Genomic DNA, 17,362 nt, shown 5'->3' with positions numbered 1-17,362 from the left:
CTCAAATTAAGTTATTCTAATAGGCAAACGTAATAGTGAAAACGTATTTTTTGTAAGTTAAAACAGTCAGATGCCCCCTCTACAGTCTGACGGCAGTGTTCAGGTCTTTTTGTCTGCAACACTCTGCCTCCATCTCCTGGAATTAAATTGCAATCATAATTCAATGGGGGACTGGCATTTAGATATTCTATGTGCTGCTTTTCACATTAAGGTGGGCTTACTTCCTCTTCCTCTAAGTAAGCTAATTCATGTCTTATAAGTCATAAACCTTATTGCTAGATAGAATAATTAGTCAAAGATTGACATATTGTTAGTTAAATTGCCAACATTGAACATCTCCATTAACATAACACTGGAAATGAGCTGAGAGGAATTAGTATTTTAGATTCATGTATTTAATGCAGCATGATTAAAAACTTGGGTGGTTTTCCATGCTGCATTAAATTTTACATTTAGGTTTAATATATGTGGGACGGTCTTGAGATCAATCAGTACTTTACATGAAGGCTCAGTCTACACACAATATTTAACTTTGTGCAAATAAAACTATCACTAACTTGTGATTTATTCATTCATCATAATAATCCATTCATCTCATCACCTGGGAGTGACATTTCTGAATGAGATAGTGCATTCCTGCAGCATTATGTCAGAGGTTCTCTATCAGTCATGCATTAAGCACACTTTAAATGTCAATATTCTAAACATTGCACAAAGATTAAGTACTATCCTAAAACCCTCCTTGCTCAATGCTCCAAGTAAGAGTAAGTGTGTGGTAATTTCATAGATATTTTTTAGGTACTGTGATTCTCAACTGGTCTAGAGTTAAAAAAAAAACAAAAAAAAAACACCTGAAATGTATTGTTTAATGTTTAATATCAAGTGACAAGTAGTATTTGCCTTTTTTCACCACTTTTTTTAAGGCACACATCCACAACAAACTTGTGAAACCCACCAGCTCAGTACCTAGTCCCTAGTATGTGTAAACATAAATGATACATTTTATTTAATTTAATAATTTTGATTTACATTTATATTATATCGCCTACAAACAATGTAGAAAAAAGTTTAAATCATTTAAAAAAAAACTAACAAAAATGGACCTAACTGACATTGTCTTTGGAGATCAAATTTCCAAACAAAATGTAAATTGTCAAAATAATAAAGAAATCCAGCATACAGTGAAGCTTAGACTTTTTGGGGGGGGGGGCTTAATTCTAGGCCCCCTGGTACCACTGCTGTGCCTGCTCTATGCTGACTGTTATCAGTGGTGGACAGTAACAAAGTAGATTTACTTGAGTACTGTACTTGAGTACATTTTTTTAATATCTGTACTTTACTTGAGAATTACTTTTTGGGGATACTTATTACTTTTACTCCACTACATTTCTATCAATGCTCTAGTTACTCACTACTAATGCTTTGACGTCAGCTCATGAATTTCCTTCTCTTTTCTGAAATCTGATCCCTAAGACAGTAAAATGTGTTTGTGTAGTTCTGTTTGTCTCAGTGGTTTAGTCATACCTGTATATTGTGTGTCTCCACGGTTGAACATGGAGCAAACACAGAGCAGATTTAACTCAGATCAGGCAGTTCATTTAGAGGTGGTAATGATGGCTATAATTCTCCACCTGAGCACCCATGGCCATAGCTTCAGCCCGTGTTAGAGGTTTTTGAAATGAAGAATGATACGGATAGTTTGAAATGTTCTCCCTGTTTCCCACTCTGCCCAAACATACAAACATTCACTGTCCAACCTGAGAAAGCGTGCTGAGCTAAGTAACATTTGTTTAATTCCAGATGAACATTTCAAACTAAGTTGTCTGTGCTTGGAGTAACATAGTTTCTGTTTTTATTCCATGGTATAGTTTTTAGAGATTTAAAGTAATGGTTTCTAAATAAACATAATGTAATAGAATGAACTCCTATGTATTCTTAACTGCACTTATGTATTCAGAAAATACAAAGTTTTGAGATTTTTTTTAAGAAGTACTTTGAATACTTAAGTATTTTTTTAAAAACAGGTACTCCAGAACTTTAACTCAAGTAATTATTTGGCAGAACAACTTTCACTTGTATTGGAGTAATATTTGACCTGGAAGACCTATACTTTGACTTAAGTAATGAAGCTGTGTACTTTGTCCACCACTGCCTGTTATCAGGGAGGTTCTGACCTGAGGAGCGCTCATTTTATTTGTCTAACAGGCGCATGGGAAGCATCACATCAAGCCCTCCCTAGAGACCTGTGCGGCCTTTCTGCAGGGGGCAATGATCTGCTATTAACAGCTAAAGAATGGACACTAACGAGGTGGCTGAACTTCTCCTCCCGGTGTGAACCTTTACATCGCTCCATAATGACAACACAAAGAGCAAGTGATGCAGAAATGTAACAACACTTGTTAAAGAGGCTTCAGAGCACTGACAGCTCCAGGTTAGCCCGTGCGTGGGGGCTCCAATACGGACGAGGAAACCCCGAGGATCAGGGCCTCCTGTCCGGATGACACCAGCAGGAGCCAGCAGCCACAATGCCCTCCTGAGCTAGCACTCGCTAAGCTAACTAATGTCTTCCCCGAATTCGACTTCATTGTAAATGGATAACTTTTTATCAACAACTACATCTGAAGTGGTTTGGACTGGGAGTTGTTGAAGAGGTCGCTGTCACCGTATGGACGGACGACACCCTTTACAGGAGCGTGAGTAAAACCTGCGGAGGGTTCTTCAGGTGAGACTTGTAGCTTTAATGCAGCCAGTGTGAAGGTTAGCCTGATAGCTCCATTACTTAGTAGTGAAGGGAACTAAAACTACCTTATAGATCAGCTGTTAGATGACACAATGCAGCATCTTCAGTTTTAGTAACACGTTTTTAAACGCTACTTTGACAGCGTTCAAATGTTGACGAGGTGTTATGAAGCATTTCACAACATTATGTAGCCAGTTAGCGTTAGCTGGGTTTGGCATCTTAACCCTGGACTGTATAATATATATATATATATATATATATATATATATATATATATATATATATATAATAAGATCTTAACCCTCCTGTTATGTTTGTTTCTCAGGAACAGCAATAATGTTCCTGAGTCAATTTAATTATCCAAAAGTGTCAGAACCCCAAAGAATCCCAGTATTCTTTTAATCTCATCATTAACTCCATTACTAACCATTTAAATCAATATTTAGCACAATGGTGTTCTTTAATTCTCACAGATCATGTTTCATTGAGGATAACTCACTAGTCTTCATGAAAATTAATGTTAAAACTTTTTTTAATGTACATTGGAAAGACCTAAATATGAATACAATAGTTTTACATGACCATAGATTTTTGTTTATTGTATTTTACATTTTATAATTTTCTTTTTTTTATGAAGGGATGTTGATAAATTAACATGAGACACCTCTTCTGTCAAATGCTGCTTGGATTTTTAGGCTGTTTTTTTGGCATGTTTCGACCGCAAGAACTTTACCCCGGAACTATGGACTTTACCCCTGAATTACGTGCGTTTGACCAAGCGGCAACCTCCTGTGTAAAAATATGAGTCCAAGTGCTAAAAACTGCAGTTCATCAAGGATCCGCTTGAGGCTGGCTTCAGAAGTACCAGAAACCACATACACAAGAATTAAAAAAAGCCGATCTTTACAGCAGAAATAAACATGTTTACAGCCTGTTACAAAAGACGAGTGTAGTCTGGATAGCTCATTTCTCGATCGGCACACACTGTACGGGGGGGTAAATTTTTTTCTAATGCGACAATTTCAAAGATATTGAGATTACGAGTCACAGCTGACTTGATTGACAGGCGGGAACACTGTGGCTGTTTGCGAGGAGGCTCAAACTCCACCTCTTTACGTCACACTCGCAGGACAGAAGCAATATGGCTGCCGACGATGATTGGCCTCAAAACAGCTCTTCAGAAACAGATGGGTGACGTCACGGACACTATGACCATATTTTATACAGTCTGTGGTATGAATACAATAGTTTTACATGACATAGATTTTTGTTTATTTAAAATTTTGAATTTTCTTTTTTTATGAAGTGATGTTGCTAAATTAACACGACACCTCTTCTGTCACATGCTGCTTGGATTTTTAGGCTGTTTTTTGGCATGTTTCGACCGCAGGAACTGTACCCCGGAACTAGGGACTTTTCCCCTGAACTACGTGCGTTTCGACCGGAGAAACCAGGGTCTAAATTTAGTTCAGGGGTAGATAATCTCTCCCCTGAAAAGCCCCTGCTTGGGCGGTAGTACTTTTCAAAGGTCCTGGGACTTTCGGTTGAACGTAACGGTGTTTGTGGAGTTAACACAGTTGTTGAAACACAGAGGGAGTTCCTGGGAATGCATACTTGTTTTTAGTTTTTTATTATGATTTCAAAATATTATTTAATATAATTTTTTTTCTCCATAAGTCACTGGCCTGATTTGCTCTATCTACCCGGGACTTCAGCCCGCAGTCGAAACGCAGACAACTATGGGGGCACTGGAACCTTTTTAGTTCCGGGGAAAGTAGTTCTGGGGGCTAAAAGACCCCGGAACTCTTGGTTGAAATGCACCTATTAGCTGGTTTGGAAAGTGTATTTGTTTTTGAGGGGCTGTCATCACCATTGGACACCTTTTTGCTCTCAGTAAAACCAATCACTACTTTGATGGATACTCTGTCAGCCAGGATTCCTAATTTGAGTGGAGCCCTGCTTTTAATATAGTTATAATATCTATATTATAGGTGTGGAGAACTTGTTAGAAATTAATTATAGGTCCCTCTCCCTTAGTGTCTCTGACTTGAATTAATAATGTAATAATGACAGAAGGGAATTACTTATCCTCAGCACTGTCAAAGATTCAGTGACTCTCTTTACTCATTAAGTTGTTTGACTTAATTTTTTGAACATTCAATTTGCTTATCTGTTTGGCACTGGAATCTGAGCATTCAGTATCACCAACAACCTGTGAAATGATGAACTGACATTGCTTACATGTTGCATGTAGCAGAGTCTGAGGGAATGCTGTTTTTCAAGTGTTCAGCATCTTCAACAGATTTGTATTACTGGGCTCACTGGTTGTCTAAGTTCACCTAAAGCATAAACATTCAACTGTCTGTTATTTCAAGGGTCATGGGGGAACTCCTCCTTGATAAATATTAAAAAAGACATTTTTTAAAATCATTTTTACACATATTTCAATGGTGATTTTTGATTTAAACTAGTTTCTCTGTGAGCTGCATTGAAGTGACAAGTCTGACCTTCAGAGTATCCCGATTTTTCTGTCATCTTTCCCCATGTAAAAAAATATTTCACATGCAAGATCTTTTATCCAGTGTACCTTTTCAGTATGTTCATGTGTGTCAGTCATATTTGATGTGATATTAACCCAAATTAACTACATTAGTAATACTTCTCATTGTTGTCTCTTTTTCTAGACATGATGGAAGGACTTCACAGCCAGGCTATAAGCCTGGACCCACGCAGACAGGAGCTGCTTGAAGCTCGCTTCACTGGAGTTGGTGTTACCAAGGTTTGCATCTCTACATAATGTAATAAAATTAGTTGTGTTGCTAATACAGGCAGCTATTGTTTGTACGGATCATTTTAGATAGGAGTGACAATAAAATCAGTGTTTTTATTTTGCTTAGTTTCTTTTGAAAGATCTTTTTTAGCGTCTTATTCAAAGAAATTTGGAATTACATTACATTACGATAGCTCCCAGTTTTCTTGCAGAGAAAAACGCCATTCAACCCCACTGTTGTTTGTGAGCGAATCCAAACCTGAGCATCCTGTCATCTCTCTAGTATGACAGTCCTTTAGCTTGGGAGTATTCTCTATTTCCAGCATTGACTGATGCTTTGTGTTCGGAGTGTCCCCCTGTGGAATGACAGTGTCTCCCTGATCTAAAGCTAAACAAGTCAAGCTCTGTCTCAGCTGACATGGGAGACTGGCCAGCAGCTCTTTGTTTCAACTGAGACTAGTGACTCTGAAATGGCACCGAGGCTGAAGCTCACAGCACAGGCTGCGCACGATGCTGCAACCCTGCTGTTGAACTGAGCATTAGAAAATGGCAACCCCTGAGAAAGCAATCACTCTTGCTCATGCTCTTGCCTATAGCATGCTGCTCTGAAATGAAGTGTCAGGCCTGCTCGCTGTTGGTATTGCAGTGAGAAGGATGGAAGGCAGGGGAGTGTGTCGAATATAGTAAATGTTTTATGAAAGTACCATTCTATAAACGTGTGTAGTGTACATGCTTAGAAAAAAAAGAGCAGTTCTGGCGGTGCGTGTGACCTTGATCTGCAGAGTGCCAGCAGGCCTTAAAGCATTAGCCTCCTGCTCCAATTAGCCTGCTGTTTCTTCTTAGTCTCATCAGGCTGTGCAGCTGGCCGTGAACAGTATGCATGACACGGCTGATTCCACCAACTGCATGTTAACTGACGATTTGCAGATTAACAGGTCTGTTATACTTGCCTGTCATAATTCCACTGTAGCTTCCTAGCTCCATAACTGCTAGATGCATGTCCTGAAATGTCTTAAGATGCAAGAAACAGTAAAGTACACACAGTGATGTAAAAAGGCTGAACAATAAATGGAAACTTCAGTGCACAGTAAAATGTGAGTTAAAAAAAATTATGAAGTTATTTGCACTTGAAATTATTGCTTAAGTATCGTTTTTAGTGTCTAATTCTTAGTACTGCAAACTAATATCTACTTAACAGAGAGCTGAAGACTGATGAATCAGGTTTAACATGTGTGTTGTCTTTTCCAGAGTTCAGCCAACAGTGAATCATCCAACCAGTCTCTGTGCAGCGCTGGATCACTCAGTGACAAAGAACTGGAGGTTGGTTGGTGGGGAAAAAGTTGATCAAAATGATAGAAGACTGTGGCCTCATCTCTTGGCCCTGTTGACTGTGTGTGTGTACCCAGTGATGTGTAGTGTTATCTGTTGTGATTGGTGATCGAGTAACCTATGACTAGTGATGAACAACCGAGCATCTGCTCCTAAATTCTCTGTTGCCACTCACCAGTGGACGCAACAGGATGAGGCATGAATTTTAACCAACAGATTAAAGGTTCTATGGTACAATTCATTGAGAACTGAAACTTTCAACTGGAGGAAACCCAGTTGTATAGAAGTGAGTCAACACATCTAAATAAGGGTGTGATACCTTTTTAGGGTTGCAAAATTCCAGGAATTTTCAAAGTTGGAAACTTTCCATGGGAATTAATGGGAATAAATCAGGAATTGACTAAATTGAAGGTTGGCTCGTAATAGGGAACTTAAATATAGTTGGGGAAAATATATTTTAGCATAATCCTGACTAAAACAACCAGATTTCATGCTAGTACACTTGAATATCTATGCTATTCCTCAATCATATGCACATAGCACTCTGCTTACTGCAGGGCTATTGAGACCACGTCCCCTACATGCACTTTTTATTGAACATTTTGAATGGAACTTTGTTGGGATTGCATTTTTGTTAATTTTTGAATGTGTTGGGTTGGGGGGATGGGTAATATTTAACTCAACATTCATGTTTTTGTTCTTCAATGAAAGAATTGATTGTTCAATAAAATATTTAACACTTGATAAAGTTCTACTTACAAATAAATCTATTTTAATTGTATTATTTTGGATGGATGTCTGCTTATGACAAACACATATTAATGCTTGGATATGATACCTTCCTGTTAAATTACCCTCAATTCCCAGTTAATTCCCATAAATTCCCATTGAAAGTTTCCAATTTGGAATATTTCCAAAATTCCCCAGCTTAACTTCCCATGGAAATTCACTGGAAATGTTCCACCCCTTTGCAACCCTAGTCATACCTTTGAGTTTCTTGGAGCAAGGAGTCCTATTAATAACTTAGAGGCACAAAGCTTCATGTTATCACCATATGGTAATGGAATAATCATAGACTAGTGGAGGTAAATTAAAGGGAAATTGTGCTTCTTTTCTCCTCATTACAGACACCAGAGAAAAAGGGCAATGAGCAGAGAAGCAGGAAAAGAAAAGGAGACATTTATGACAGCAACAGCCAGGGTAAGTTTATCCTGCTGACTTCATGGATTTTTCTTCAGAAACGACTAGAAGATTCAGCTTTCTCTAGGTTCATCTTAACTTTGCATACCTATGCAATTGTTTATTGACACTTACAAAAACTTGAATAAAAGTAATTACCTGTTCTTTTTTGTAGGAAAACTGAGAGGGCACAAAATAAGTGATTATTTTGAGGTGAGTAAAAAAATAACTGCACTCATATTAACTTTCCCAAACCCTATCCTATGAATTAAATATTCATTACTTCCACTTTTCTTTGCCTCGTCCGAATCACTCTCTACCTTTTAGTGTTTTATCTTAACCTTCACCTTCTAATTCTTCCATTGTAATTTTCCATCCAAATCTTTTCTATATAACAAACTCTTTCTTCCTTCTTTCTGTCTCGTTTGCACTCTTGTCACTCTCGTCCCTGCGGCCAGTTTGCTGGTAGCAGTGGCTCTGGCACCAGTCCTGCGCGGGGCATTTCCATGCTGGTGCGCTCCTCTCCACAGCACTCACTGTCTAATCCTCTGGTGAGCACCAGCATCCATCTCCATTGCTCTCTTTTCCCACTTTGTCTCTCTTTCCTGACTTTTATTGTACTGGTTTACTGTCTGCATAATCTTCAACAAGAGTCTCATTCATGCATCTTTGTCTATTTATCACTAGTGTTAATATTGTCTTGTTTTGAAGGTTTAGGTTGGCTTGGTAGCTAAGAAATCATGTATGATGAGTGACTTGAAATGTTGCTGAACAAAGCAAGACTAACAGTGCCTTCAAAGGGGTCATGTTTACAATGTTCATGAGAAACGGCCATATGAACGCCTCCTTCTCATTAGTCATGACATCATGAGTCGAAATTTTCTGAGGGCATCGAATTAACAAGTTGTGACGTGTCTGATGACGTCCACAGAAAAGATGGCGCCCACAGACTCCAGTTTCATAGAAAATACATGAAGTTATTATGTAACTGATAGGGTCTGTAGTTAGAGGAGCGATCTAACGTTAGCGAGAGCAAAGCTTGTACACCGTGGTTTGATTAACGTTAGCCACGTACGGGACCAAGAGGAGTTCGTTGTTCCTCAGCAAGGCATTTCAGCCAAGCGGCAACCTCCGGTCTAAAAATATGAGTCCAATGCGGCAGTGTTAAAACTGCAGTTCATCGAATATCCACTTGAGGCTGTCTCCGGAAGTACCGGAATCCACATACACACCAATTCAAAAAAGAAGATCTTTACAGCAGAAATAAACATGTCTACAGCCTGGTACAAAAGACGAGTGTAGTCTGGATAGCTCATTTCTCGATCGGCTCACACTGTGAGGGGGGTGAATTTTTTTCTAATGCGGCATTTTCGAAGATATTGAGATTCCGAGTTTTCCAATGAGAGGCACAGCTGACTTGATTAACAGGCGGGAACACTGTAGCTGTTGGCTAGGAGGCTCAAAGCCCGCCTCTTTACGTCACAATCGCTCGACAGCAGCAATATGGCTGCCGCCGACGATTGACCTCAAAACAGCGCTTCAGAAACAGATTGGTGACGTCACGGATCCTATGTCCATACTTATACAGTCTATGATTTCGGCACATATAAAAATAAATGTAATATTAGCATTTCCACTTATAAAGCAAGGAGGACAACAATCAAACTTTTGGCCTTCATGTAGCCATTGCCTGGTAACGGTTTTACCACTTTAACGCCAAGCCACATTCATTTGACTTTCCCACTTTAGGAGTTCCATTTGAAGGCAGCATAAAGAAATGTGTGGGCAGTTAATCAGGTTGTTAATGAGTATGTCTGACTACAGTAAGAGAAAAATCCAAAGTTTAATTTATTAAAATCTTTTAGCTTTCAAAATACACCTTCTGGTTCAAACTCGCTCCTAAAAACACGTGTGACCAGTGTATTTGATATGGGAGAAACTCAAGAAAAACAGGCTTGTGTTTTGAAAGACAATTTTGAGACCCTGTTGGATGTGATGCTTCAATAACAGGTGAGGCAGAAGGTGTTGAGTGATAGATCCAGCGCACATCTTCTCAGCATGAATAAACTGCAAGGCAGGGTTTAACTACTCATGAGAGTCATCACTGTTATTATGTCATCCTTTAGTTTGGATGTATATGAAGTAAACATTTGAGCAGGACCAGGTTTGACTTTGACAAATCTCAAACCTAAAATTTTAAGCGAAAGGAGCCTACAACTTCTCTTCACACAGTACTAATGTGTGTTTGTAAAAATGCCCCCAAGTGCAAGAAATTAGCAGAAACTGTCATTATTTTCCTGATTGCTTAAATTACGCGATAATAAAAAAAACAAGGCTTTTTGTATTGTCAGAGGTTTTTAATGGATCTCTATTTACCGAGTGTACTTTACCCTGCACATGAATTATCCAGAAACATGAGGTGTAAGTTTCCTTTGGAGGAAACTGTATAGTTGAATGAGTTGTAGATGTTGCCTACTCTGCACTCATCCACCCTCAGGCCTATATTCTTCTCCTTGCTTTGTGTTACTATTAGATTTATAGCTGTGTATCTCTCTCCTCTGTCTTGCAGTTTCAGCAGAGTAGTCCTTCGTCCACAGGCTCAGCCCACACAGACTCTTCCTCCTGCTGTTCTGTCAAGGCAGCCCCCACACACTCCTGCTCCCATAAGGCCACCCAGGTAATGGACCTACTCATGTGGATCTCCACTGAACTCGTCTGATATTCCTTCAGTATCTTCTCAGTCACATTCTAGAGACACTTGGTTCAACTTTTTACATGTTCCGTAAGGGAGAATTTGGTCCAGGTGAAGTCAAAGTGTTTTAGTTTGACAAAACTTTTATCCATGACACAAACTTTTTCAACCATTTAAAAAAGCAGCTCCTGAGGCGTTTGGAACTTACCCCAGAACTAGGGACTTTACCCCTGAACTACGTGCGTTTCGGCCAGAGGAACCAGGGTCTAAATTTAGTTCAGGGGTAGATAATCTCCCTCCTGAAATGCCCCTGCTTGGGCGGTAGTACTTTTCAAAGGTCCTGGGACTTTCAGTTGAATGTAAAGGTGTTTGTATTATTTTATAGAGTTTTTTTTCGCCATCCGTCACTGGCCTGATTTGCACAATCTACCCGGGACTTCAGCCTGCTGTTGAAACGCAGACAACAATGGGGGCACAGGAACCTTTTAGTTCCAGGGAAAGCAGTTCTGGGGGCTAAAAGACCCCGGAACTCTTGGTTGAAATGCACCTTTTGACTGTTTTCGAAACAGCCTGCTACATACTACTTACTAATGTAGTAGACAGTAGGTACTGCCTACTACATGCTGTGTTTGAATTTAGTCTGTAGTATGACTGTTCTGTTCGATCTGTGTTGCAATATGCTGGGTCAGACGTCACTGAATATCAGGTTTCGGAAAGCGGCAGTAAACAATGGCCGAAACTGCTTCTTTAGCATCCACTTATGATTTAAAAAGGAAGGAGGTGGTTTATATGGAATTTAATCATTTTCACTGCACCCAAAAACTGAATTCCCCCCGTCAAAAATAGAAGAGAAAAGAAAAGGCGGAACTGTGCATTGTGGGAAACAGTACGTGAGGCAGACTGGTCTGATGCATACTGTGACATTTTCCCAAATCAGTAGACATCCTGGGAGTTTTGGCTCACTGCAGATTTTGCTCTTGTTCACATACTGCATACTACATACTGAATTTTGGCCAAATCAGTACGTACTGCTAGTATAGTAGGTGGTTTCAAAAACAGCCTTGGTTTCAGAGTTGTTGGTGCAAAAATGAAAGGTCAATCTTTAAAAGGCCTTCTCATCCACGCTGCAGTTAATATGACATACAGCACACACCCTGTTATCCTTGAATGTTACTCTAATTGGCCTAATTAAATGACATCTTTTTGAATACTTGTATGATAAATAAGACACAGTGACTGTTTTTGATACGTTTTGAAGAGATTGTGCATTTTTACTCAGGCTGGCCCAAGGAGTGCCTACATCATATGATTGAACTGAGATGGTAACTATCAACCTGTTGTTGCTTTTGCCCTCCGTCCACAGTCAGAATTGACATTGCTGAAGCTGAAAGCTCTGGAGAAGGACAAGAACTCTGACTTGGAGAAGAAGGAGGGGAGGATAGACGACCTGCTGAGAGTAAGACAAAGAACAAAATTTGTTTTTAAGACCCATCAGGTTGAATTTGGTTTGGAGCGTAAGAGATTTTGTTTATTCATATTAAGTGTTGCACCTTTAGGCAGTATAAACAAGTAATTCTATAACTTTGTGTAATAAATCAATTCAAAACATCCTTAATGAAAACTTAACACTGCAGACAAATTTGCTCCACTTGTCACAGCAGTCCCGGTAATTAATTATCACGAGCATCCTCGCTATTTTTCAAATACCACTGTTGCTTAAATTGGATTTGATGTAAATCTCAAACGCTGATTGCTGCTGCATCCTGTCAGCCATGAATCCTTTATGTAATCAGTGGGAGACGTCACTGTGTCATGTTGTGTTTTGTTTCGGCAGGCAAACTGCGACTTGAGGCGACAGGTGGACGAGCAGCAGAAGATGCTGGAGCGCTACAAAGAACGGCTCAATAAGTGTGTGACAATGAGCAAGAAGCTACTGACTGAGAAGGTGGGTGTAGCTGGGCTTTTGCAGGGATCAGTGACTATTTGTATGGACGATGTATCCATACACATTTCCCATCTGTTTGAATGGAGGAGGCAGTTTTAGCTCCACTTTTGTGGAGGTGTTGATCTTTTATACAGTCTATGGCACATATGATTGTTAAAGAGGAATTACTTATCTTATTAAAGCTAAATTGAAATTTTTTCCCAAACTCTCTTTTTTATATACATCCTTTTTTTGTACTTGAGTTTTTCGTGGTTATTTTGTGTATTAAACCATAAACTGTAAGCTGTTTTTACAGAGTGCAAACATAATTTCTACTTTGTCCTTTCTGTGTAGTCAAAGCAGGAGAAGAGAGCCTGCAGGGACAAGAGCATGCAGGACCGTCTGCGTCTTGGCCACTTCACCACTGTTCGGCATGGAGCCTCCTTCAACGAGCAGTGGACAGATGGATTTGCCTTCCAGAACCTCATCAAGTCAGCATGCAAACAAGCTCATGACATCTGTGCATGTTTTGTCCACTTTAGAATACGTGGATGTTCACACAAGGTTTTTCCTGAATGTTCCAGGCAGCAGGAGAGAATCAACTCACAGCGGGAGGACATGGAGAGGCAGAGGAAGCTGCTCGGGAAGAGGAAACCTCCATCCATGGCCTCCACGCCTCCGCCCAGCCTGGAACAGAACAAGAGAAAGAGCCGGAGTAATGGCCAGGAGAATGAAGCGTAAGAGCAGTAATGCTAACTTGATTAAATCACACAGTTACATGCAGAAGATGTTTTCTGATCTTAAAGGGCCAAATGCGATGTGTTTGTAACTGTTTCTTCTTCATCCCTCACAGGTTGTCACTGGCAGAATATCATGAGCAAGAGGAGATTTTCAAACTTCGAATTGGTCATCTAAAAAAGGTACCAGCTCACAATTGAAAGCATCCTTTTCTCTAGTATAGGGGTTTGTTCTTCCCAGACATAAAGTACAGCTGGTACATGTTCAAGGTAGATGATAGACTTGTTTGATTGTCTGTAGGAAGAAGCAGAGATCCAATCAGAGCTGGAGCATTTGGAGCGAGTCAGAAACATGCACATCCGGGAGCTGAAAAGAATCCATAATGAAGACACCTCACAGTGCGTATCATTGGTTTCACTTATCTCAACTAGTGACTTTTAAACGTCAACTTATAAAGTCAAGTTTGACGAAATGACCTCAGAAAGGTTTTCCTCTCTAGATTCAAAGACCATCCCACACTGAATGAGAGATACCTGCTGTTATATTTACTAGGACGAGGCGGCTTTAGTGAAGTTTTCAAGGTAAGTACAAACTTATTAGCTGACCTTCAGCCTGTTTTAGTACCAATGTGATCTTAAAAGCTGTTATTGATCATATAATGGGTTTTTGTAGGCTTTTGATGTGACCGAGCAGAGATATGTGGCCATCAAAATCCATCAACTGAACAAAAACTGGAGGGAGGAGAAAAAACAAAACTACCACAAGTGAGTCTGAAACTCTGTTCATCTCTACTTCTCTAAACTTGCATTGAGCCATTCAAACATTTTATATGCTACACCTTTAAGCCCAACTCTCTCTAAAAGTTTGTTTTCATAATGTTTTCCTGTTTTTTTTCCAGACATGCCTGTAGAGAATATAGAATCCACAAAGAACTTGACCATCCGAGAATAGTCAAACTGTACGACTATTTCTCACTCGAGACAGACTCGTAAGTGAATCATCCAACATTAATCTCATAGAGTTGTTCCTTTACAGTTTTAGGAAGTGCATGTGCCACGTGTAGTTGGATAAAAGCAGAGATGAAGAGTTTATCCAGTGTTCACTTGTGGTGTTGATCCTTAAGATATTAGTTAAAATCTGCAGTTCTCCTAACCAGAGCTTACTGCTGTATCTGTCGTTCACTCTCACTCAGGTTCTGCACAGTGCTGGAGTACTGTGAAGGCAACGATCTGGACTTCTACTTAAAGCAGAACAAGCTGATGACCGAGAAGGAGGGTCGCTCTATAGTCATGCAGATTGTCAACGCCCTCAAGTACCTCAACCATATCCGTCCCCCCATCATCCACTACGACCTCAAACCAGGTTCACCTCCCTGTTCTAGTTGTTCATTTTATATAAACCCCCTTCGTGTACACAGTCATGTTGGTATTTATGCCTATCTGTGTTTGTTTATGGTTCTTTAGGAAACATCCTGTTGGTTAACGGCACAGCCTGTGGAGAGATTAAGATCACTGACTTTGGCCTGTCTAAGATCATGGATGATGACAGCTACAGCTCTGCAGATGGCATAGAGCTGACGTCACAAGGAGCAGGGACCTACTGGTACAGATAAGCTTATTTCACTCACATATGGTCTCACAACATGTTAGCAGAGGTGTTGCTAATTAAATGCACACCTACGCTGCATTAAAAAGAAACGAAACATTAAGGAGGAAGAGCTGTATAACCCTCCTGTTATGTTCATTTCTCAGGAACAGCAATATTGTTCAGAACCCCAAAACAATCCCAATAAACATGTTTTTAATCTCATTATTAACTCCATTACTAACCATTTACATCAATATTTAGTGCAATAGTGATCTTTAATTCTCACAGATCATGGTTTAATGAGGATAATTCACTTGTTTTTAATGAAAATAATGTTAAAAGGGTGTGTGTGTGTGCTTGTGTGATTGGGGTGAAATATGTCACACAGTTGCAAAGAAACAACTAGTATTTGACACTTCTGACTCCTTTTAGCCTCCACTTTGACTGCCGGGTCAAATTGACCCACAGACAGTATCTATATCTATAAACATGCAGGGGTGGGTGTTGCAAATATGTGAAATCAACCATTTTAATTTTATATGTTCATTTCACCGGTTAAGCCAAGCAGAAGAAGTTTTATACCGAAAAAATACTTTTAATGATTCTTGAACTTAAAAAGGGTCAATTTGACCCGCAACATAACAGGAGGGTTAAATGTCATGTTGTGATTGTCATTTTTTACAGGTATCTTCCCCCTGAGTGCTTTGTGGTGGGTAAGGAGCCGCCTAAAATATCCAACAAGGTGGATGTTTGGTCCGTAGGAGTCATCTTCTACCAGTGTTTGTATGGACGCAAGGTAACTGATAACCTCCCTGCTAAAACAGGGTTTCTTTGGGGTCAGATTTTTTATTTATTATTTATTTTTTTATGAACTTTGTGTATTAGAACTTTTCTTTTTTTTGTAATTCACTTTTTTTTTTAAAGTTTTCAAGAAAGTGCAGAATTCAGGAAGAAATAAAACAATACAGAAACCAGATTTGTTTATTAGAACTTTTCTGACAGAATTTGACAAATGTGTTAAACCCTTGTAATTGACAATGTCTGATAGATTTTGTTTGATCAATGTGAAAAATACTGTAATAGTCTGTTAACCCTTTTTTCCTCCCCAGCCGTTTGGTCACAATCAGTCGCAGCAGGATATCCTTCAAGAAAACACCATATTAAAAGCTACTGATGTGCAGTTTCCCCCTAAACCTGTGGTCACCACAGAAGCAAAGGTATTCTACAAATTTCCCTCAGATACAAGTGTAACAGTTTGATGAGTGGCAGTTCAAAATTCAGATGACCCATAGTTTGGCGTAAACAGGCCACAAAAATAGTTTCAGTAATGAGTTTGTGTTCCCTCTCCCTCTTCAGGCCTTCATTCGACGCTGCCTGGCTTACCACAAGGAGGACCGTGTTGACGTGCTGCAGTTAGCCAGTGACCCCTTCCTTATGCCACATATTCGTAAAGCACTGGGCAGCAGCACTCAGCTGGCACCTCCTCTCCCCTCCACCTCCAGCGTCTACAGCAGCAGTGCCTCTGACTGAAGCAATCTTAAAAAAAAACAAAAAAACACTAAAATACAAATACCCAGTGAGGACAAAGCCACACGGAGACATTACACACTTGATGGAACTCCTCCTTTGCTCCCTCAATGAAAGAGCAGAGAGCACTAAAGGATGTAGGATCCTGTAAGTGTGAATGGAACCAAAAATGATGGGTGCAGTGGTGATGTAGTGAACAAGACCCGCCTCCATCATCCAAGTGGTGAGAATGAAAGGCCAGTCTGTGGCTGTGGGCTCAGTAGAACCCAAAGATGTGCCCATATGCATGCACTAACATAAAAAGTAAAAGCACCTGAAAAATTGCACAAATGTCGGGCTTATAAGTCACCAAGTGGAAGATATCTGCCTGTACTCTGAAAGAGGCGGAGAAGAAGAAGACGTGTTAATGAAATGTCATCGCATCCTGCTTGAGATCAATCATCCTTCCAACTATTTTTCATAACTGAAGTGGTCACTTTGAAATGTTTCTCCCCATACGTTAGGTAGGGCTGGTTAAAGTAATAAGGAAAGATGTGATGACCAAAGTTCAAGGCCGGCCTTGTCTACATGAAACTATTTAATGGTTCATAAATGACTTGAAACAGAAGAGAGAGCTGATTCTGACGAGAGTTCCAGCTTTTGACCTATTTTAAAGATTTTACTGGAAAACTGGAGGTCAGCTTATTATTTTAATTGTTGAGTCCATATTTTTCCATGAAATTTAATCCCTATAATGTTTTTAACATTAAAAGAGGGGGATGGCTATGAGTGAGTGTTGTGACGAGATTGAAACTGAAATAATAATGAAATCATTAAAAAAAAAAATTTGGTTAACGATGCTTTCTCTGTTAATTTCTTGAAACATGGGTCGAATTA

At 39.6% G+C, this 17,362-nt stretch overlaps 1 protein-coding gene across 2 annotated transcripts; it reads left to right on the top strand.

Moving 5' to 3' along the window:
* The first annotated feature begins 2,149 nt into the window (after window positions 1-2,149).
* LOC117830332 (serine/threonine-protein kinase tousled-like 2) lies at window positions 2,150-17,324 on the top strand. 2 transcript variants are annotated; one of them, XM_034708400.1, is made up of 20 exons: window positions 2,150-2,693; window positions 5,425-5,519; window positions 6,759-6,830; window positions 7,967-8,039; window positions 8,194-8,231; window positions 10,588-10,695; window positions 12,074-12,166; window positions 12,545-12,655; window positions 12,989-13,125; window positions 13,219-13,371; window positions 13,488-13,554; window positions 13,673-13,770; window positions 13,872-13,953; window positions 14,045-14,136; window positions 14,271-14,360; window positions 14,565-14,734; window positions 14,836-14,974; window positions 15,644-15,755; window positions 16,069-16,176; window positions 16,316-17,324. In XM_034708400.1, the coding sequence occupies exons 1-20, from the start codon at window positions 2,666-2,668 to the stop codon at window positions 16,487-16,489; spliced, it is 2,040 nt and encodes a 679-aa protein (XP_034564291.1). In that variant the 5' UTR covers window positions 2,150-2,665; the 3' UTR covers window positions 16,490-17,324. The 2 variants fall into 2 exon arrangements, with proteins under 2 accessions (XP_034564291.1, XP_034564292.1); XM_034708401.1 differs by having other exon boundaries at window positions 2,184-2,722.
* The last annotated feature ends 38 nt before the right edge of the window (window positions 17,325-17,362 follow it).

Source organism: Notolabrus celidotus, chromosome 18 (genome assembly GCF_009762535.1).
Source record: "Notolabrus celidotus isolate fNotCel1 chromosome 18, fNotCel1.pri, whole genome shotgun sequence".
NCBI lineage: Eukaryota > Metazoa > Chordata > Actinopteri > Labriformes > Labridae > Notolabrus > Notolabrus celidotus.
This window is presented reverse-complemented; position numbering and strand designations above follow the sequence as displayed.